Raw genomic sequence first — 23,563 nt, 5'->3', positions numbered from 1 at the left:
TTCAGTAGACGTCTGATAATATTCCTTAAACCTTTCAAAGAGGGCAAACTTCATATGTGGAGAAAGGCTAGAGAAAAATCTCTGAACAAAATAAGGATCCCCACAGAAGTGGGGGAGGAATCTTTCTATTCCAAGTTCCACTGGACAGTGAAACTTATCTCAAAAGAAGGTTTCAAAATCCATTTACTAGATGGATGCCAGAGAACATAATTTTGTGAAACACAATTTCACAGAGAAAAGATGGAAGATAGAAGGAAAGGGTTTGGGAACTAATTCCATTTTTGTCTACTCTATATACCATTTATAGCAGGTGAAAACAAAGGGCAAGGAAAATGACAACAGATGTTAGATAGTTATGGTGATTAGTTTGACAATTAGTCTGACAATAATAGATAAGAACTGGGATATACATAAGGGAAGAAAAATTGGGCAGTCATTGAGAACAGTATCTAATATGGACATCTGGTCAACAGCTCCCTCTTCTTAGAAAAGGTCTTGGTGGCTAAGACAGTCCACAGAGAAAGTATCCTACAAGTTTAGTTTTAGCACATCTGGAATTTGGGGATAGGGGAAAATGTCAGGTTCAGATGAGTTTTCAAAGTTATAGGGATAATGCAAGATAATAGTATCTGTCTTACCTTATTCAGAGGGTAGCTATGAAAATGAAATGAGATAATAAATGCAAAAGAATTGTGGAAACTAGAAAGAGCTGTGTAAATATAAGATATTATTATCATCATTATCATTAGTATTGTTATTATTGTTGGATACTTTCCCAACCTTAGCCATCATCCCTACCCAATGTCTCTCAGGGAAAGAAGACACATATCTTTCAAAGATGTTCTTCATATGTAGAATATATTTCTTTTTGGCCACTACAATGCCCCTTCAAATTTAGAGTATTCCTTCATTCTATTCCATACTGCTTCCATTGTTGGTCTTTCCACTATATTAAAAAAAATAGTTAGGGGATTAGGGCATGATTTGCTTTAGTCATCAAAAAACATGCTTTATAAAATAAGTTAGTGCTTCATGCCTTCTATGGCACAAAAAAAGAAATAATTGAGGCAATTATATATCAGAAAAGGATGAGTAGTAATTGCAAACTGAGGCTTTCAGCCATTACTTGGCAAGTGATCATTGGCACTAAGTTTTATTTTCCCCCATGGGGACAGGTAAAAATAAAGTGCAGAGTAAGGGGATCTGAGGTACAAATAACAGGGACAAACAGGACTTGTGAATTTATTCTTTTCTTCTCATAAAGGAAGGGGATAAAACCCCTGGATCAGAACATTTTTTCCCATCTTATTTTCAAAAAAGGGAAAATGCAGTCCCTAGTCCATTTAATTTAATTTCTTTCAGAATTGATGACAAAGCTTATCCAGTCTACTGTGTTACTTTTCTTCATCTACTTAGTTTCCCTGGATGGCTGGCCACCTCAAATCCTTAACAGTCTGAATAAAAGATAGTTTTCATTCAGAAGCTCTGAGCATCAGACCTTGGAGAAATTGTCCATTTCAGGTGGATAGCTGATGAAAGCCACATAGACAGAGTATCGTAGAATTATACAGAGAGTGTTTCCTCTTCTTTACAGCTTGTTAAAGACTCCTACTTTTACCAAATGAGAAAAGAAGTGGTTTGGCTCACAAATCCTTGAAATACTCCAACTTTGGGGAAAGGAAGGCTTTCCTTTAAGTAAGGCTTAATAACCTTTGTCCCTGCTTCCTCCTCCCAAATTGAGCATAGAAGTATAGGAAATCTTTATTGGTCATTAATTCCTCATTTCAAATAATCACAAAAGACTAAGCCAATCTATTATGGTTCAACACAAAAAATAATTTGTGAATGAAGAAGTCAGACTATGGAATTGCTGTTCCACAAAGAAAGCAATGACAACCATCTCTGGCTGACTAACAGAGATCTATGCAACAAGGTATTGATAAACCTATACTCATCAACCATTAACTATCTCTCAAATGTAAGGCATAAAACTAAATAAGAACAGATGAACGATTAGAGCTGGTTAGGATTTTCTTGTGAAGATCTCTCATTTTATAAAAGAGGAAACTGAGACTCAGAAAGATGAAATAATTTACCCAAGCTAACTAATCCGAAAAGCTGGGACTAGAATCCAAGTCTTTTTGTTTTAAATTCAATCTAATGTTCCTCTTTATTGCAATTTAATACTACCAGATACCATCTATCAAGAAAAGTAAATATAGCATAAGCTCTTACCCTCTTCTATGCTTTGTCATCCTGACCAATCTCCAATGCCCTGTGAAGTTGTCACATCCTATTGCCTATCAATTTGGATCCAGTCTGGTGGAAAGAATACTAGATTTGAAGTCAAAAACTTGGATCATAATCCCATACTGGCCACTTAAAGCCAGTGTGATTTTAGGTGAGTCACTTTCTCTATTTGTCCTTGGAAAAATGGAAGGATTAAATCTAATGACCTATCCATAAAGCCCCTTCAAGTTCTAAATCTTTAATCCTAAATATTCTGTTTAGTTTAGTTTTATGTATTTGTTTGTGTGTTTGTTTATTTTGCTGAGGCAATTGGGGTTAAGTAACCTAGGGTCACATAGTTAAGTGTCTGAGGCCAAATTTCAACTCAGGTCCTCCTGACTTCAGGGACGGTGCTTTATCTACTACACCATCTAGCTGCCCCTACATAGTATTGAAACAGTAAGTAAATTAATAAGGTAGTTCAAAATGCATGCTAAGATGAGTGGCTTAATAGAACCAATGGTACTGAAACTATCTAGGTATATATATATATCACTTGATATATGTTGTAAAAAGTACTTTGTGTGATTCTGATTCCAGAACCAGAATAATTTTTTTTGCATAGAATGGGTACTTAATAAAAGTGAATGAGTGGACATCAATGGAGCTAAGAGCTTACCAGTAAAACCTGTTGGGTGTAATGTGCTCATGCATCAGTTGCCATCTTCTCCCAAAATCCATGGAGCTATAGAGCTGCAAAAGAGAAAGTGGGATTAAGGATAAGGAGACAATGAGTACCAAGAGATCTGATTAAGAAAACTGGTTGCATGCTGCAGAAATATTTATGCTAGAACATCAAAGTATTGTTTTAAAAAAATAGATTTCACCAAGAATCACCATCATTCTTAACTGATCCAGATAAATACAATTTAAGACTGGATATCTACCATAGGACCTTGCACATAATATGCATTTGAAAAGCATCAGTTAACTGAAGGCCGATTTACATTGATCTATAGATTCCAAATTTGCAAACAACTTTCCCCACAAAACTCAGATGAGACACATAGCACAAGTATCATTATCTCCCTTTTATAGAAGGAGAAGCTATTCATCTGAGAATTTAGGTGGCACCAAGATTCTAAGATTAAATTCCCTATGGTCACACATCTGGTATATCTCAAAATTAGGACAGAAACCAACATTTTCTATTTTCCAAAATGGTGCTACCTTTAGTATACCGTATCAGTCTTTGAGTCAAGAGAGTGAATTGTCCATTGTCCGTTGATGCCCATAGACGTATTCTTCAACAGGAGACCCTCTATCAAAATTAATTATTTTAAAGTATATCCAGAAACATCGATTCTGTTTAGAATCAACTAGTAATACTCAAGAGATCCCAAATCTATCTATTTTTGAAGACATAGTTTAAATTCTCCCAGTTCTGGGAGCCTTCTCTGGCTATGCTAGAACACTGCCTCTTCTTCCTATAACTGTTTATAGCTAGGCAAACTCTATCATCTTTCATTCCATAGCTATAATCCAAAATCATAACATACCAAGACTTGGTAGAATGAGTTAAATCTAACAAGATGAAATTCAATAAAGATCAATATAAAATCATATATTGGAATTAAAAATAAATCAGCTCACAATAGTAAGATGAAGAGAACACAGATAATAGTTCTTGGGGAAAGAACTGCAATCTTCAATAAAATGAAAACTCAATATTTGTCAAATGGGCAATATAAAAAATAAAAGCTAGCATGATATTGAAAGGCAATTTTTATCTGAAAAGAGGTAAACTGAGAAGAAACAGGGGAACATCATTCACAGTAATAGCAATATTGTAACAATGATCAACTGTGAAAGACTTAGTTACTCTGTTCAAGACAATGATGCAAGATAATTCCAAAGGACTGATGATGAAAAATGCTGTCAAACTTCAGAGAGAGAAAATTGATTGGACTGCACATATTTAATCCAAATCAGATTGTTTGCTGTCTTGAAGGTGAAATAAGGAAGGGAGGGAGAAAATTTCAGAATTTAGAAAAATTTACAAAAATAAATGCTGAAAGTCTAGTGTTTGACAAACTCAAAGACCCCAGCTTTTGGGAGAAGAATTCACCGTTTGACAAAAACTGCTGGAAAAGTTGGAAATTAGGATGGCAGAAACTAGGCATTGACCCATACTTAATACTGAACACCAAGATAAGGTCAAAATGGGTTCATGATCTAGGCATAAAGAATAACATTATAAATAAATTAGAAGAATATAGGATAGTTTATTTACCTCTCCAACCTGTGGAAGAGGAAGGAATTTGTGACCAAAGAAGAACTATAAGTAATTATTGATCACAAAATAGAAAATTTTGATTATATCAAGTTAAAAAAATTTTGTACAAACAAAACTAAGGCAGACAAGATTAGAAGGGAAGCAATAAACTGGGAAAACATTTTTACAGTCAAAGGTTCTGATAAAGGCCTCATTTCCAAAATATATAAAGAATTGACTAATTTATAAGAAACCAAACCATTCTTCAATTGATAAATGGTCAAAGGATATGAACACAATTTTCAGACGAAATAACTGAAACGATTTCCAAGTCATTTGAAAAGATGCTCCAAATCATCTCTAAGATACCACTTCACACCTCTCAGATTGACTAAGATGGCCAGAAAAGATAATGACAAATGTTGGAGGGGATGTGGGAAAACTGGGACATTGATACATTGTTGGTAGAGTTGTGAACTGATTCAATCATCCTGAAGAACAATTTGGGACTATGTCCAAATGGCTGTCACACTGTGCATACCCTTTGATCCAGCAGCGTTACTACTAGGCTTATATCCCAAAGAGATCTTAAAGAAGGTAAAGGGACCCATATGTGCAAAAATGTTTGTGGCAGCCCTTTTGTAGTGGCTAGAAACTGGAAATTGAATGGATGTTCATCAATTGGAGAATGACTGAATAAATTATGGTATATGAATGTTATGGAATATTATTGTTCTGTAAGAAATGACCAGCTGGATGATTTCAGAGAGGCCTGGAGAGACTTACATGAACTGATGCTAAGTGGAATGAATAGAACCAGGAGATCATTATACATTTCAACAACAATACTATATGATGAATTCTGATAGACGTGTCTCTCTTCAACAATGAAATGATCCAAATCAATTCCAATTGTTCAGTAATGAAGAGAACAAGCTACACCCAGTGAAAGAACACTGGGAAATGAGTGTGGACCACAACATAACATATCCACTTTTTCTGTTATTGTCTGCTTGCATTTTTGTTTTCTTTCTCAGGTTATTTTCACCTTCTTTCTAAATCAGATTTTTCTTGTGCAGCAAGATAACTGTATAAATATGTATACATATATTGGATTTAACATATACTTTAACATATTTAACATGTATTGGACTATCTGCCATCTAGGGGAGGAGGTGGGAGAAGGAGGGGAAAAGTTGTAACAGAAGGTTTTGCAAGAGTCAATGTTGAAAAAATTACCCATGCATATGTTTTGTAAATAAAAGCTATAATAATAAAAAAGATAACTCAAAAAATTAATGCTGAAAACTATCTTTACATGTATTTGTGAAAAATAAAATACTGTTTCAAAGAGAGAACTGATGAATTCTGACTGCAGATTTAGGCATACTTTTTTTTCACTATCCATGTTTCTTGCTTTTTATTGTTAATGTTTCTGCAACATGGCTAAGATGGAAATATATTTTGCATGACTTGGCATACATAATTGATAATATAATGCTTTCTTTCTCAATGGATAGAGTAGGAAAAGGGAAGGGAAATGTCTCAAATTTTTAACTCAAATTTTAAAAAAATGAATTTAAAAAATAAATAAATATATGTAAGCATGCAAAAAATAGAGTATCAGAGCAGGTTTTAGGACTCTGAAGATAATAGTCCATCTGCACTCTATTTTGCTCAAGGAAATTTTCTGAAGCACTCTATTTTGTTGTGGTCACCAAGAAAAATATTGATCAAGTGGAAATTTTCCAAAGGAGAGTAGTGAGGACAGTGAAAGGTCTCAATCTCATGTGATATGGGGATTAAAGAAAACAGGCATGTTTGGACAGGAGAAGACAATAAATTCATAATAACTGCCTTTAGGTATATAAAGGCCGTCATGTGGGACAGGTATTAGACATATTCTGCTTGACTCCAAGTATCAAAAGTAAGAGTAACAGGTGAAAATTGCAAAGAGTTGTGTTGATACAAGTGCAAAACTTTATGTAACATTTGGATATAGTCAAAAGTAACATAAATTTCCTTGAAAGGAAATGAATCACCCATCACTTAAAGACTTTAAATTAAGACTAGATGATCCTTGTTAAGTACAATTTAGAAAGGATTGTTATTCCAATAAAGTTTTGAATGATATTCTTTGAGATCGTTTCCAACCTTGAGATCCATTATGCTGTCTCTCAGGCATTATCAGTTCCTTTTACAAAGGCTGACAAACAATTCAATCCAATTCTTCTCTTCTAATGATAGGACCAACAGTACCACAATTTATAAGAATAGATAACCTGTGATTCCTGGGTTTGTCTAAGCATTCAAGTTGGATGATTTGAGGAGCTCATATCGGTTTCCCAATCACTCTCATTAAGGAGTATGCACCTGATTCCTCTATACCTTATTGATTTGGATCATTCTATTTGCTCAGATACCCACTACTAGCCAAAGCATCAATGTCATTGTGCAAATAAATCCTTGATCTAATCACTTCTTCATTTGTCAGGGAACCCAGAGCAAAAGAGAGTTAGACAATGACAACCGCAACCTCCAAGGAAGTTATGCTCATTTCTGCCTCCTTGGCATTTGTCTCTACTAGTGTTTCTTCCTTTTCTTTCAAAGGAGATATCTGTGACTTGTCTATATTCACACAAGATGTGGCTATACTTGATTCCCTTAAAAGAGAATCTCTTTTCAACATTCTCATCACTCTCAGACGGAATATGCTTATCAAGAAAAACCAAGACGCTATATGCTTTTGGACTTCCACTACCTCCATTCACTTTTCTATATCAGATCCTATGTTTTATTGCTGGCAGAGAGATTAAATTGAATTCCTTGCCTAGAGACTAACTAAGATAAAGAGAAAAAGCAAATTCATCAGGAAGGTTGGGGGTTAGTTACACAGTCAAGTTACATAGTCTCTAGAGCCTGAGGAACCATTTTCTTCTAGGCTGGATAGTATCTCAATATTTTTCAACTGAAAAGTTTTTGCCAGATCAAATGTTTGAGTTTGTGTTTGAGGCCAAGAAGAAAAGTCATAGAATTGTTGATCTCCACATAAACCAAGCATCTGACTTATGTAATTAGCAAGTCAGAAAAACAAACAAGGATTGATTAATCTCTACTATGTAACAGGCACTGTACTAAATGCTGAAGACAGAAAAACATACAAAATATAATCTCTGCCCTCAACAAGCTCACAATATAATGGGAGAGGCAACAAGTAAACAAATATGTACAAACAAGAAATGTAGATGATAAATAGAAAATAATTACGAGAAGGAACTAAAATTAAGAGAGGTGGGAAAAGGCTTCCTATAGAAGATGAGATTTTAGTTGAGACTTAAAAAGAAAGGTAGGAAAGGCAGCAGATAGAGGTGAGGAGGGAAAGCTTGGAGGACAGAAAGAAATGCCCAGAGTCAAGAGATGTTTGTGTAAGAGCAGGGAGACAATATCAATGAAATGAAGAGCATGTGGCAGGAAGCAAGCTATAAGAAAACTGGAAAGACAGAAGGGGATTAAGAGCAACTACATGGCAAAGTAGAGAGAGAATGCCTGGTCTGGAGTTAGACCTCAAATCCGGCTTCAGATATTTACTATGAAACCTTGAAAACTTCACTTAAGCCTGTTGCCTCAATTTACTCAGACATAAAATGAACTAAAGAAGGAAATGGCAAACAACTCTCATATCTTTGCCAAGAAAACTCTGCATGGTTAAAAAAGAGTTGGAAATTATTGAACAACAATGAAAGGTTATATAGGGTTTTGAATGTCAAGCAGAACATTTTATATTTAATTCTAGAGAAGTTGAATAAGGGGGTGATATGATAGGAACTGTGCTTTAGGAAAATCACATTAGAGATTGAATGGAGGATGAATCAGAGTGAGGAGATACCTGAGGCAGGCAAACCCACTATTACAATAGTCTAGGCATGAGATGAGGAGGGCAATGTCAACATATTCAATAGATATTGGAAAGAAGAAATTGATAGGCTTTGTCAACAGGTTGGGCATGCAGTGGGATAAGGGAGGGGTATGAAATAATGAGAGAGTAGTGTGAAGGACGCAAGCCTGAGGAACTTTGCAAACTAGGAAACTTCGCAACTAGGAAAACAGCAAAAAAGGAAGTTAGGAGAGGGGAGGTTTTAGGAAGAAAGAGAATGGGTTTAGCTTGGGACATGTTGAGCATAAAATATTTATTTGACATCCAGCTGAGATGTCTGAAAGGCATTTGAAGATGCAAAATTGGAGGTAGGTAGAGAGTTTGGGGCAGAATGGCTAGATTTGAGAATGATCAGTTTAAAGATGATAATTAAATCCATGGAAGCTGCTGAGATCACCAAGTTAAGTACACAGAGAGAAGACAAGAGGCCCAGGACATAATGTTATGGGCCACCTATAGTTAATCCCAACTGCCTCACCAAAACAACAAAAAACAGATATTACTTGATTCTCACAATGATCTTATAAGTACTATAAGTACCCTCCACCATTAGACCTGCTTTCAGTCAAGACCATAAAGCCATAACTGAAGGGAGAAATCATTGTGAAACCTTTTCTCATCCACCAGAAATAATTGCTGACCAATTGTCTTTAATAGGTAGATAAGCACGGGAGCATTTCTCTTCTCCTCAGTTCCCATGCATAAGACCACCTGGCTTTTTTCTACCCTAGACACTAGAAGCAATTCCTGTGCAGAGGGGACTGGCCATCCCAACTCACTGGCACTCACAGGGTAGTCAGTTCTTTTGACTATTATTTGCCTGATGAAGACAACCCAGGACCTTGAACCCAAAGGCCAATGCCTCCAACTCAATGCCCTCAGTTATCATTCTGAGAAGCAACCCCTGGAGAGACACAGTCTGGCCACGGCTTCTGCAGGTGATACAGCCACAACTACTGATGCCCCAGGAGAAAATAATATTATCAGCAAAGTACTTGAAATGCTTTCATATCATGGATGACATGGTTTTATGGAAATTGAATGAAAGAAAAGGCATTCCCTATCTGCTTTGCTGTTGCATCCTACTGAACATGGGACCTTTCTATCTGACTGGCAGCTGAAACCTTCCATATTCATCTTCTCCCCCCCCCCCCCACTTAGCATGTGAACTACATGAGACCAGGGATTGTCTTGTCTGTCTTTTCTATTTGAATCTCTACGACTTAGCACAGTGCTCTGCACCTAGCACACACTTAAATAATTTATTAATTCCCCTTTGCTTTAAAGATAAGGAAATTGAGGATGAAAGGTTAAATGATTTTTCCATGGTCAGGTTTTTTACATCAGGCCACAACTCTTATAGGTAAGATGAAAAATAAAATAGAACTAAGTCTCTTTCAGACTAGCAGGGCTATTCGAATTCCCTGGAGAATTGTAACCAGCTGCCATAAGAAATTTTTTTTTAAAGTGGTTCTCGAGCTGTAAATGGAGCCTAAAACAGGAAAGCTCTTTCTGTTGTTTTATATAACCAGGTCTATAGACAAGTGCTTTTGGCATACATTTGCCTATTCTTCCCAAAATACCTGAATAAAATTCTTAATTTTTTTTGGTTTTATGAATCATGTTGGGAGAAAAATCAGAGGAAAAGGGGAAAACCATGGGAGAGATAAAAAGGCAGAAAAAAGAAGCAAACATTCAGTTTCTTAATTCTTTTTTTGGACGCAGATGGCATTTTCTGTCCAGTCTATTGGATTGCTTTGTATCACTGAACCACTGAGAAGACCAAGTCTTTCATAATTGATCATTGAACATTCTTACTGTTATTGAATACAATACATTTCTGGTTCTGCTTCTTTCACTCAGAATCAATTCATGTAAATCTTTGCAGGCCTTTCTAAAATTGGCTTATCACTTTTTTATAGAACAAGAATATTCCATTATTTTCATATGCCACAAATTGTTCAGCTATTCCTCAGTTGATAGGCATCTATATAATTTCCAACTCTTTGCAACCCCCAAAATAGCTGCTACAAACATTTTTGCATGTGTGAGTTCTTTTTCCTCCTTTATGATTTCCTTTAGATACAGACCCAGTAGCAGTCCTGTTGGGACAATGGGTATACACAGTTTTATAGCTCTTTGGGCATAGTTCCAAATTGCTCTCCAGAATAGTTGGATGATTTCACAACTTCATTAAGAAGGCATTAGTGTCCCAGTTTTCCCTTATCCCCTCTAACATTTATCATTATCTTTTCCTGTTATCTTATCCAATCTGAGAAATATGAGGTGATACGTCAGAGTTGTTTTAATTTGCACTACTCTAATCAATAATGATTTAGAGCACTTTTAATATAACTATAAATGATTCAAATTTTATCATTTGAAAGTTATCTGTTTATATCCTTTGACCATTTATCAATTAGGGAATGACTTGTATTCTTATAAATTTGACACAGTACTTTATTTTAGAAATGAGATTTTTATCAGAAACACTAGCTATAAACTTTTTTCTCAACTTTGTACTTTTAATCTTGTTTCTATTGGTTTTGTTTGTGCAAAAACCTTTTAATTTAATGTATTCAAAGTTGTCCATTTTCTCTTTTATAATGTTATCTGGTTCTTCTTTGGTCATAAATTCCTCCCTTCTCCAAAGATCTGATAGGTAAGTTATTTCTTGTTTTCTTAATTTATTTATAATATCATTCTTTACCCCAAATCATGTATCTAATTTGACCTTGGTGTGAGATATAGATCTATGCTAAGTTTCTGACATATTACTTTCCAGTGCTCCCAGCAATTTTTGTCAAATAGTGAATTCTTTCCAGAAGCTGGAATTTGGGAGTTTCTCAAATACTAGATTACTATAGGCCTTGATTATTGTATCTTGCATCTCTAATCTTTTCCACTGATCTACCATTCAATTTCTTAGCCAGTACCAAATAGTTTTGATGAGTGCTACTTTATAATATAGTTTTTGGTTTGGTACTGCCAAGTCACCATCTTTTGCATTTTTTTCCATTAATTCCCTTCACATTCTTGATCTTTTATTCTTCCAGGTGAATTTTGTAAGTATTTTTCCTAGTTCTAGAAAATAATTTTTGGTAGTTTGGTATACCACTGAACATGTAGACCAACTGAGGCAGAATTGTCATTTTTATTACAGCCTACCCATGAGCATCTGATATTTTCCAATTGTTTAGATATAACTTTATTTGTGTGAGGAGCATTTTATAATTGTGTTCATTAATTCTTGAATTTGTTTTAGCAGGTAGACCCCCCCCCAACTATTTTATTTTGTCTACAGTGATTTTAAATAGAATTTCTCTTGCTGATGGGCTTTGTCAGTATTATATAGAAATGCTGATGATTTGTTTGGGTTTATTTTGTATCCTGCAACTTCGCTAAAGCTGTTGTTTCAAATTAGTTTTTGTTTGATTTTCTAGGATTTTCTAAGTACATTATTATATCTCTGCAAAGATGGATAGGTTTATTTCCCCATTGCCTATTCTAATTCCTTTAATTATGTTTTCTTTTCTTATTTCTAAAGCCAACATTTCTAGTACAATGTTGAATAATAGGAGGATAAAGAGCATCCTTGTTTCACCTTTGATATTATTGAGAATACATCCAGCTTATTTCCATTACAAATAATGCTTGATGTTGGTTTTACATAGATATTGCTTATTTTAAGGAAAGCTCTCTAGTGTTTTTAATAGAAATGGGTGTTGAATTTTGTCAAAAGTTTTTTCTATGTCTATTAAGATCATCGTATGATTTCTGTTGGTTTTGTTATTGATATGGTAGATTATGGAAATATGGAAATAGTTTTCCTGATTTTGTACCAGCCTTGCATTTTTGTTATAAGTCCCATTTGGTCACAAATAATACACTGCTGATAAGTTGTTGTAATCTCTTTATTTTAATATTTAAAATTTTGGCATCAATATTCATTAGAGAGATTGGTCTGTAATTTTCTTTCTCTGTTTTGGCTCTTCCTGGTTTAGATATCAGTATCATATTTGTGTCATAGAATGAATTCGGCAACACTCTTTCTTTGCCTATTTTTCCAAATAGTTCACAAAGTATGGGAATTAATTGTTCTTTAAATTTTTGGTAAAATTTGTTGTGAATCCATCTGGCCCTGGAGATTTTTTTCTGAGGGAGTTTACTAATATTTTGTTCAATTTGTTTTTCTAAAATGGGACTAATTAAGTAATTTGTTTCCTCTTCTCTTAATCTGGGCAATTTATATTTTTGTAAATATTCATCGATTTTGGTTAGATTGTCAGACTTGCTGCCATACAGTTGGGCAAAAATAGCTCCTAACTATTGTTTTAATTTCTTTGTCATTGATGCTAAGTTCACTCTTTTTTATTTTTTATGCTGGTGATTTGTTTTTTTCCTTTTCTTTTTCTAACTAAATTAACCAAAGATTTATGTATTTTGTTGTCTTTTTTTTCATTAAACCAAGTCTTAGTTTTATTTATTAGCTCAATGATTTCCTTAGTTTCAATTTTATTAACCTCTACTTTGAGTTTCAGAATTTCTAATTTGGTATTTAATTGGGTGGTTTTAATTTCTCCATTTCCTTTTAGTTGTATGCCCAATTCATTGATCTCCTCTTTCTCTATTTTATTCATGTAGCTATTTAAAAATATAAAATTTCCTGTAAGAACTGCTTTGGCTGCATGCCATAGCATTTGGTATGCTGTCTTCTTATTGTCATTCTCTTGTATGAAATTATGGATTGTTTCTGTGATATGATGTTTGACCCACTCAATTTTTAGAATTAGATTATTTAATTTCCAATTGATCTTTAATCTATTTTTCTCTGTCCCTTTACTATGTTTTTTTTTATTCCATTGTGTTCTGAAAAGGAAGCATTTACTATTTCTGCCTTTCTGCTTTAGACTCTGAGGTTTTTATATCCCAATACATGGTCAATTTTTTGTGTAGGTGACCTGTACTGCCTAGGAAAAGATGTATTCCTTTCTGTCCCTATTCAATTTTCTCTAGAGGTCTATCATATCTGGGTTTTCTAGTATTCTATTAGCCTCTCTAGTTTCTTTTTTATTTATTTTGTGTTTAGATTTGTCTGATTCTGAGAGGGGAAGGTTGAGGTCCCCCACTAATATACTTTTGTTGTCTATTTCTTCTTGTAACTGGCTTAAAATCTCTAAAAATTTAGTTGTTCAACCACTTTGGTACACCTTATCAAGATGTACTTTCTTTCCTTATCTTTATTTAACAAGATCTATTTTTACTTTTACTTTATCTGAGATCAGGATTGCTACCCTGCTTTATTATTATTATTTTTTTTACTTCAGCTGAAGCATAACAAATTCTGTTCCAGCATTTTATCTTTACTCTTCATGTGTCTCTCTGTGTCAAATGTGTTTCTTGTAAACAACACATTGTAGGATTCTGTTTTTTAATCCACTGTGCTATCCACTTCTGGTTTTGGGGAGAGTTCATCCCATTCGCATTCACAGTTATGATTACTAGCTCATGAAGTATGATTACTTCCCTCCATCCTATTTTCTCCCTGTATATATACTTTTGTTCTCTTTCCATCCTGTTGTTAGTTGTGTTTTTTTTACCCACAACACTCACTACCTTAACTCCTATCACCCCTTCCCCCCTTCTCTTACCTTTTCCCTTAGTGTTTCTGCCCTCCCTTCTATTCTGCCCCTCCTTTTTCTTTCCTTTTTCTTCTCCTCCTTCTTTATAGAGCTAGATAAATGTCTATACCCAAGTGAATGATTAACGCATCCCTTTTTAGAACCAAAATTGATGAGATCAAGCTTCAGGGAATATTCATTCCCCCTCCCTTCTTTCCCTCAATTGTAATAGGTCTTTTGTGCCTTTTCAATTAATTGTCTCATTATACTTCCCCTTTCCTGTTTTTTCAGTACAGACCTTTTTCCACCCTTAATGTCTTTTTCTTTGATGTTATCACATCAGAGTCTATCCAAAACCACACACTCAGTCCATGTGATGACCTCCACTGTCTGCCCTAGTGACAAATACAGTTGACAAGTTACAGACATTATTTTCCCATCTAAAGATATAAATAGTTTAACATTTAAACGATATGTATTTTTTGATGCTTCTCCTGAGTCCTGTGTCTATAGATTAAAATTTGTTTAGTTCTGGTTTTTTTAATAGAAATAATTGAAAGTCTCTTATTTCATTGAAAAATCATTGCCTCCCCTGATAGATGATGTTGAGTCTCACTGGGTAGTTAATTCTTGGTTATAACTCTAGGTCCTTTCATGGCTCTCTTCAACCATGAGATGAACCAAATTATTTCCAGTTGTTCAATAATGAAGAGAACCAGATACACCCAGCAAAAGAACTATGGGAAATGAGTGTGGACCACAACATAGCATTTCCACTCCTTCTCTTTTAGTCTGCTTGCATTTTTTTTCATTCTCAGGTTATTTATAAGGTAAATATAACCTTATTTCTAAATCTGATTTTTCTTGTGCAGCAAGATAACTGTATAAATATGTATTACACACATACACACACACACACACACACACACACACACACATATATATATATATATATATTGCATTTAACATAGACTTTAATAAATTTAACAGGTATTGGTCTGCCTGCCATCTAGGGAAGAGGGTGAGGGGAAGGAGGGGAAAAGTTGGAACAGAAGATTTTGCAAGGGTCAGTGCTGAAAAATTACCCATGAATATGTCTTGTAAATAAAAAACTATAGTAAAAAATAATAATAACCTTAGGTCCTTTGCCTTTCAGAATATAGCATTCCAGACCCTCTGATCTTTTGTTGTAGAAGCTGCTAGATCCTGGGTAATTCTAACTGTTGGTTCTTGATATTTGAATTGTTTTTCCTAAAAGTCTGCAATATTTTTTCCTTGAGATTGTAGTTCTTCCAGAGTTTCACAACAATGTTCTTTGGGGTTTTCCTTGTGGGATCTTTTTCCAAAGGTGGTTGATGGATTCTCTCAATGAGTATTTCCCTCTCTGTTTCTAGAATATTGGGGCAGTTTTTCCTAATGATATCTTGAAGAATGCTATGCAGGTCTTTTTTTTTTTTTTTTTTTTTTTTTTTTTTTTTTTTGATCATGGCCTTCAGGAAAGTCAATAATTTTTAAATTGTCTCTTCTGGATCTATTTTCTAGTTTGGTTGTTTTCGAATAAGATATTTCACATTTTCTTTTATTTTTTAATTCTTTTTTAATTTGTTTGACTTATTCTTGCTCTCTCACAGAGTCATTAGCTTCCATTTGCCCTGTTCTAGTTTTTAATGTATGATTTTCTTCAGTTAGTTTTTGTATCTCTTTTTCCAATAGGTCAATTCTTTTTAAGGAGTGGTTTTCTTCAGACATTTTTTTTTCCTTCCTTTTCCAAGTTGTTGACTTTCTCATGCATTCCTCTCATTTCCTTTCTGATGTTTAATTCTATCTCTCTTATTTACCTTTTAAAGTCTTTTATGAGTACTTCCAAGAAGGCTCTTTGGGCTTGAGATCAATTCATATCACTCTTTGAAATTTCTTCTGTGGACATTTTGTCCTCATCTGAGTTGGTATTTTGGTCTGCCTGTCACCAGAGTAGCGTTCTATGGTCAAGGTTCTTTTCTGTTTCTTGCTCATTTTCTTTCCTTTTCTTTTGCTATTTCCCTGTTTTTTATTTTATTTTTACTTTTTTTTGTTGAGTTCTGCTCCTGAGGTAAAGGTGGCATTATCCCAAGCTTCCTATGTAGCTCTGAGCTTGGCTTTGAGCACAGGGTCCCTTTGTGTTTGCAAGAGGTAGCTTTGCCTATGCTTTTCAGGAAACAGCCTGGTTTCCCAAAGTTTGCCTTCTGAGCTGGGGCTGGAGAAGACCCTCTTTATTTGCTCCTTTACTAAACCAGGACTGAAAGTCTTTTTTTTTTTTTTAATTTAATAGCCTTTTATTTACAGGATTATATACATGGGTAACTTTACAGCATTAACAATTGCCAAACCTCTTGTTCCAATTTTTCACCTCTTACCCCCACCCCTCCCTAGATGGCAGGATGACCAGTAGATGTTAAATATATTAAAATATAAATTAGATACACAATAAGTATACCTGACCAAAACGTTATTTTGCTGTAGAAAAAGAATCAGACTCTGAAATATTGTACAATTAGCTTGTGAAGGAAATCAAAAATGCAGGTGTGCATAAATATAGGGATTGGGAATTCAATGTAATGGTTTTAGTCATCTCCCAGAGTTCTTTTCTGGGCAAAGCTAGTTCAGTTCATTACTGCTCCATTAGAAATGATTTGGTTGATCTCGTTGCTGAGGGTGGCCTGATCCATCAGAACTGATCATCATATAGTATTGTTGTTGAAGTATATAATGATCTCCTGGTCCTGCTCATTTCACTCAGCATCAGTTCATGTAAGTCTCTCCAGGCCTTTCTGAAATTATCCTGTTGGTCATTTCTTACAGAACAGTAATATTCCATAATTTTCATATACCACAATTTATTCAACCATTCCCCAACTGATGGACATCCATTCAGTTTCCAGTTTTTAGCCACTACAAAAAGGGCTGCCACAAACATTCGTGCACATACAGGTCCCTTTCCTTCTTTATAATCTCTTTGGGATATAATCCCAGTAGTAACACTGCTGGATCAAAGGGTATGCACAGTTTGATAACTTTTTGAGCATAGTTCCAAACTACTCTCCAAAATGGTTGGATTCGTTCACAACTCTACCAACAATGCATTATTGTCCCAGTTTTCCCGCATCCCCTCCAACAATCATCATTATTTTTTCCTGTCATCTTAGCCAATCTGACAGGTGTGTAGTGGTATCTTAGAGTTGTCTTAATTTGCATTTCTCTGATTAACAATGACTTGGAGCATCTTTTCATATGACTAGAAATAGTTTCAATTTCTTCATCTGAGAATTGTCTGTTCATATCCTTTGACCATTTTTCAATTGGAGAATGGCTTGATTTTTTATAAATTAGAGTTAATTCTCTATATATTTTGGAAATGAGGCCTTTATCAGAACCTTTGACTGTAAAAATATTTTCCCAGTTTATTGCTTCCCTTCTAATCTTGTCTGCATCAGTTTTGTTTGTACAAAAACTTTTCAGTTTGGTATAATTGAAATTTTCTATTTTGTGATCAGCAATGATTTCTAGTTCTGCTTTGGTCATAAAGACCTTCCCCTTCCACAGGTCTGAGAGGTAAACTATCCTATGTTCCTCTAATTTATTAATAATTTCATTCTTTATGCCTAGGTCATGAACCCATTTTGACCTTATCTTGGTGTACGGCGTTAATTGTGGATCAATGCCTAGTTTCTGCCATATTAGTTTCCAATTTTCCCAGCAATTTTTATCAAACAGTAAGTTCTTATCCCAAAGGCTGGGATCTTTGGGTTTGTCAAAGACTAGGTTGCTATATTTGTTGACTGTTTTATCCCTTGAACCTAATCTATTCCACTGATCAACTAATCTATTCTAGCTCAATACCAAATAGTTTTGGTAACTGCTGCTCTATAATATAATTTTAGATCTGGTCAGCTAAGCCACCATCATTTGATTTTTTTTTCATTAATTCCTTGAAATTTTTGACCTTTTGTTTTCCATATGAACTTTGTTGTTATTTTTCTAGGTCATTAAAATAGTTTTTTGGGAGTCTGATTGGTATAGCGCTAAATAAATAGATTAGTTTAGGTAATATTGTCATCTTTATTATATTTGCTCGCCCTATCCAAGACCATTTAATATTTTTCCAATTGGTTAGATCAGACTTAATTTGTGTGAAAAGTGGTCTGTAATTTTGCTCATAAAGTTTCTGATTTTCCCTTGGCAGATAGATTCCTAAATATTTTATATTATCAGTAGTTACTTTAAATGGAATTTCTCTTTGTAACTCTGACTGTTGGGTTTTGTTAGTGATATATAAGAATGCTGATGACTTATGTGGGTTTATTTTATAACCAGCAACTTTAGCAAAGTTGTGGATTATTTCTAATAACTTTTTAGCAGAATCTCTGGGGTTCTCTAAGTATACCATCATGTCATCGGCAAAGAGTGATAATTTGGCTTCCTCATTGCCTATTCTTATTCCTTTAATCTCTTTCTCAGCTCTTATTGATATAGCTAGCGGTTCTAATACAATATTAAATAGTAACGGTGATAGTGGGCAACCTTGTTTCACTCCAGATCTTATTGGGAATGGTTGCAGTTTGTCTCCATTACATATGATGCTTACTGATGGTTTTAAATAGATGCTGCTGATTATTTTAAGGAAAAGTCCATTTATTCCTATACTCTCAAGTGTTTTTAATAGGAATGGATGTTGGATTTTATCAAATGTTTTTCTGCATCTATTGAGATGATCATATGGTTTTTGTTAATTTGGTTATTAACATGGCCAATTATATTGATAGTTTTCCTAATATTGAACCAGCCCTGCATTCCTGGTATAAATCCTACTTGATCATAGTGTATTATCTTGGAGATGATTTTCTGTAGTCTTTTTGCTAATATCTTATTTAAGATTTTAGCATCAATATTCATTAGGGAGATTGGTCTATAATTTTCTTTCTCTGTTTTCAGCCTACCTGGTTTAGGTATCAGTACCATGTCTGTATCATAGAAGGAATTTGGTAGGACTCCTTCATTCCCTATTTTATCAAATAATTTATATATTTATATAGCATTGGGGCCAATTGTTCTTTAAATGTTTGGTAGAATTCACATGTAAATCCATCTGGTCCTGGGGATTTTTTCTTAGGGAGTTGCTTAATTGCCTGTTCTATTTCTTTTTCTGAAATGGGACTATTCAACAATTTACTTCCTCCTCTGTTAGTCTGGGAAGTCTATATTTTTGGAGGTAGTCATCCATTTCACTTAGGTTATCAAATTTATTGGCATAAAGTTGAGCAAAATAACTCCTTATTATTTCTCTAATTTCCTCTTCATTAGTGGAAAGTTCTCCCTTTTCATTTTTAAGACTACTAATTTCATTTCCTCCCTCCTTTTTCTAATCAGATTTACCAAAGGCTTATCTATTTTATTGGCTTTTTCATAGAACCAACTCTTAGTTTTATTAAATAGTTCAATAGTTTTTTACTTTCAATATTTTTAATTTCTCCTTTTAATTTTATAATTTCCAATTTAGTATTTGATTGGGGGTTTTAATTTGGTCTTTTTAGTTTTTTTAGTTGCAAGCCCAATTCATTAATCTTTTCTTTCTCTGTTTTATTCAAGTAAGCCTCTAAGGATATAAAATTCCCTCTTATTACCGCTTTGCTGCATCCCACAAATTTTGGTATGATGTCTCATCATTGTCATTATCTTGAGTGAGAATTATTAATTGTATCTATAATTTGCTGCGTCACTTAATCATTCTTTAAGATGAGATTGTTTAGTTTCCAATTACTTTTTGGTCTATTTCCCCCTAACTTTTTGTTGAATGTAGTTTTTATTGCATCATGATCTGAAAAGAAAGCATTTACTATTTCTGCTTTCTTGCATTTAATTTTGAGGTCTTTATGTCCTAATATATGGTCAATTTTGAATAGGTTCCATGAACTGCTGAGGAAGAAAGTATATTCCTTCTATCTCCATTCAATTTTCTCCAAAGATCCAACATACCTAATTTTTCTAATATTCTATTTACTTCTTTAAGTTCTTTCTTATTTGTTTTGTGGTTTGATTTGTCTAATTCTGAGAGTGCAAGGTTGAGATCTCCTACTATTACAGTTTTGTTGTCTATTTCTTCTTGCAACTCTCTTAACTTCTCCTTTAGGAAGTTGGATGCCATACCACTTGGTGCATATATGTTTAATATTGATATTGCTTTTGTTGTTTATCTACCCTTTAGCAGGATGTAGTTTCCTTCCTTATCTCTTTTAATTAGATCAATTTTACTTTTGCTTGATCTGAGATAAGGATGGCTACCTCTTTTTGACTTCACTTGAAGCATAATAGATTTTGCTCCAGCCTTTTACCTTTACTCTATATTATCCCCCTGCTTTAAATGTGTTTCTTGTAAACAACATATTGTAGGGTTCTGACTTTTGATCCAGTCTGCTACTGCCTCCTCTTTGTGGGGAGTTCATCCCATTCACATTTACGGTTAGAATTACTAAATCTGTATTTCCTGCCATCCTAATAACCCCAGATTGTGCTTTACTTATTCTTGCCTCCCCAACCCTCTTTCCCCGTTTTAAACTTATGTACCCTCTTATATCACGATACTTATCCTCTTTATAATCCCTCCCTCCCCCTTTGGTCTTTCCCCTTCCTTCCCTTACTACTCTTTTCTTTTCCTTTTCTCTCCCTGTTTTAAATGAAGGCGAGAGAATTTTCTCTAAAACAAATGTCAATTATTTTTTCTTTGAGCCAACTCTGATGAGAGTAACATTCACACAATGTTCCTCCCCCTCTAAATTCCCTCAGATATGATAAGTTTCCTTAGCCTCTTTGTGGGATGTGCTTTCCCTCTTTTATCCCTCCTTCCCCCCTTATTCTGCCATCATCCCTTTTCCATATCTACTTCCCTTTTTATGTTATATCAGTACAATCAAATTATACATGTATTCTTTTTGTATATCCACAACAGAAATACAATTCTCAAGAGTTATTTTTACCTTTTCTGCATCACTTGGTTCTATGCTTGGAGATCAAATTTTTCGTTTAGTTCTGGTTTTTCTTCAGAAATAAATGGAATTCATTTGTTTCATTAAATGTCCATCTTCTTCCTGGAAGAAAATGCTCCAGCTTAGCTGGGTAGTTTATTCTTGGCTGCATCTCAAGTTCTTGTGCCTTTCGGAATATCATATTCAGGCCCTTCTTTCCTTTAATGTAGAGGCAGCCAGATCTTGGGTGATCCTTATTGTGGCACCTCGGTATTTAAATGTTTTTTTTTTGCTGCTTGTAAAATTTTTTCCTTAATCTGATAGTTCTGAAATTTTGCCTACAATATTCCTCAGGGTTTTTATTTTAGGGTTTCTTTCAGAAGGTGTTCGATGAATTCTTTCAATGCCTATTTTACCTTCTGATTCTATTACATCTGGGCAGTTCTCTTTGATGATTTCTTGTAAAATAGTATCTAGGCTCTTTTTTCATCATAGTTTTCAGAAAGTCCAATAATCCTCAGATTATCTCTCCTAGATCTATTTTCCAAGTCTGTCGTTTTTGCAAGTAGATAATTCATGGTTTTTCAGTTTGTCATTTTTTGTTTTGCTTGACTGATTCTTGCTGTCTCAATGAATCATTAGTTTCTATTTGTTCAGTTCTAATTTTTAAAGAATTATTTTCTTCATTAGCTTTTTTACTTCTTTCTGTATATGTCCAATTGAGTTTTTAAATGTATTGTTTTGGTCTGTTGAATTTTTTTCCATTTCACTAATTTTTTTTTAGTGAATTATTTTCTTTTCAATTCACAGATCCTACTTTCTTGTATGTTCTTTGTCTTTTCCAATTCACGGATCCTACTTTCTTTGAGTTCTTTGTCTTTTCAATTCACAGATCCTACTTTCTAGTGAATTCTTTATTTTTCAATTCACAATTCTTACTTTCCTGAGATTTTTTATTTTTCCAATTCACCAATTTTGTTTCCCTGCACTTCCTGGGAATTTTTAACTTTTCAATTCGTATTTCAGGAAGTTGTTGCTCTCTTGTAAGGCTTCTCTTTCCTTTCCCCATTTATCTTCTAACTCTCTTTTGAGACTTTTAATGGTCTCTTCTATGAGAGCATCATGTAGAGGAGGGCAGTCTGATGCATTTTTGCTGTTTGGGTCTCTTCAGGTTTGCTGACCTGCTCTTTTTCTGCATAGAAGCTGTCGATCGTTCTTTTCATCTTTTTATTCATGTTTTAAAGCCTTTAGGGTAGGTCTCCTAGGCAAGGGGGTTACCAGCTTCCTCTGCAGAGCAGGGAAAGATGTAAACCGATTTCCAGCTCCGAGGTATGGAGTGCTCTGTGTGAGAGTTTTCCCTTCCCCAACAGGAAGTGGATTCAGCACTGGCCGAGCTATCAAACTGCTTAGTAGGGCTGAGTGGGTTAGCAATTGCCCTCGGCTAGAGACTAAGGGGTGAAAGTGTCACTGCCCCAGGCCGGAGCCTCTTGTGGGACTGTGAGTATTAGCAGCTGACCGCAGACCGCCCCGAACTCTGCCCCAGTGTCTCTGCCCAATGCAAATCGGCCCTGGAAAAGCTCTATGGCCCCAAGCCGAGCTCCCACTGCGCAGATTGGAGGCTAACCCGGGCTGCGTCCTCCTGCCGTGCAGGATCACAGCTGCCCTAAGGAAAAGCCCTGTACTGTGGGTTGGGGCTGCGCGCTTGTGCTGAGATCTGTGCCTTCACCCTCGGTTTGAAACTCTCCTCGGAACCTAATTTCTCTCCCAGTCTGCGCTGATCTCCCCCCTGGCCCCGGAACCAACCTTTTTGGCAGGACTGCAGATTTTCTTCGGCGCAGTGAATTGTTCTACTTCTTATCTTTACTAATTGTAGCAGTCAAGACTATTTTGAGGCTCAATATAATATTGATAAAGAGGGTAAGAGAAGAGCTTAGAAAGTTGCGTGTGTCTTCTCCGCCATCTTGGCTCCGCCCCCAGGACTGAAAGTCTTAATTGCTAATTTGCTGTGATGAAGACCCTCTCACTGGCTTTCCTACAGTCTATCTTAACTGGCCTGAACACCCCCTTTCATTCCAATGAGACTGACCTTTCATGAAAATTTTCCAATCTATCTTGAGAAGGAAAATGGTTTCATTCTATCAGACTCTATTCAGACGTTTGGTTTCATGTGGTTTTTGAGGAAACCTGGGGGAGCTTGAGCATTTTCCTGGCTTTACCCTGCCATCTTGGTGCCACCTCAGAACTGGTGTTTATTTTTAAAACATCAACATGCATTAATGAAGCCTCTAAACACTTCTGTAACAAACTTTCACCCTTTCTCCTGACCAAAACTCCAATCCCAGCTTTACCAATGCTTATAGGACCAAACTCCTTCTTCTACATTTAAATTTTTCCAATATTGCCCAAGCATTCTTGGAGCCTTCTCTACTCTGTACAGCATTTCATATCACTGCTATTTATATCCCAAGCCCCACTTGAAGAATGTCTTTCCTACACTTCTGTATTCTAC

At 35.0% G+C, this 23,563-nt stretch overlaps 1 protein-coding gene across 1 annotated transcript in view; it reads right to left on the bottom strand.

The window, feature by feature from the left end:
* SORCS3 (sortilin related VPS10 domain containing receptor 3) overlaps nucleotides 1-23,563 on the bottom strand; it is a 694,786-nt gene that overhangs the window by 245,983 nt on the left and 425,240 nt on the right. Inside the window, exon 5 of the mRNA XM_031955808.1 lies at nucleotides 2,909-2,982. Within this exon, the coding sequence (XP_031811668.1) occupies nucleotides 2,909-2,982 (74 nt within the window). The remainder of the gene's footprint in view (nucleotides 1-2,908; nucleotides 2,983-23,563) is intronic.

Source organism: Sarcophilus harrisii, chromosome 2 (assembly GCF_902635505.1).
Source record: "Sarcophilus harrisii chromosome 2, mSarHar1.11, whole genome shotgun sequence".
Lineage (NCBI taxonomy): Eukaryota > Metazoa > Chordata > Mammalia > Dasyuromorphia > Dasyuridae > Sarcophilus > Sarcophilus harrisii.
The sequence above is the reverse complement of the archived record's forward strand: the minus strand, read 5'-3'. Positions and strand labels throughout refer to the sequence as shown.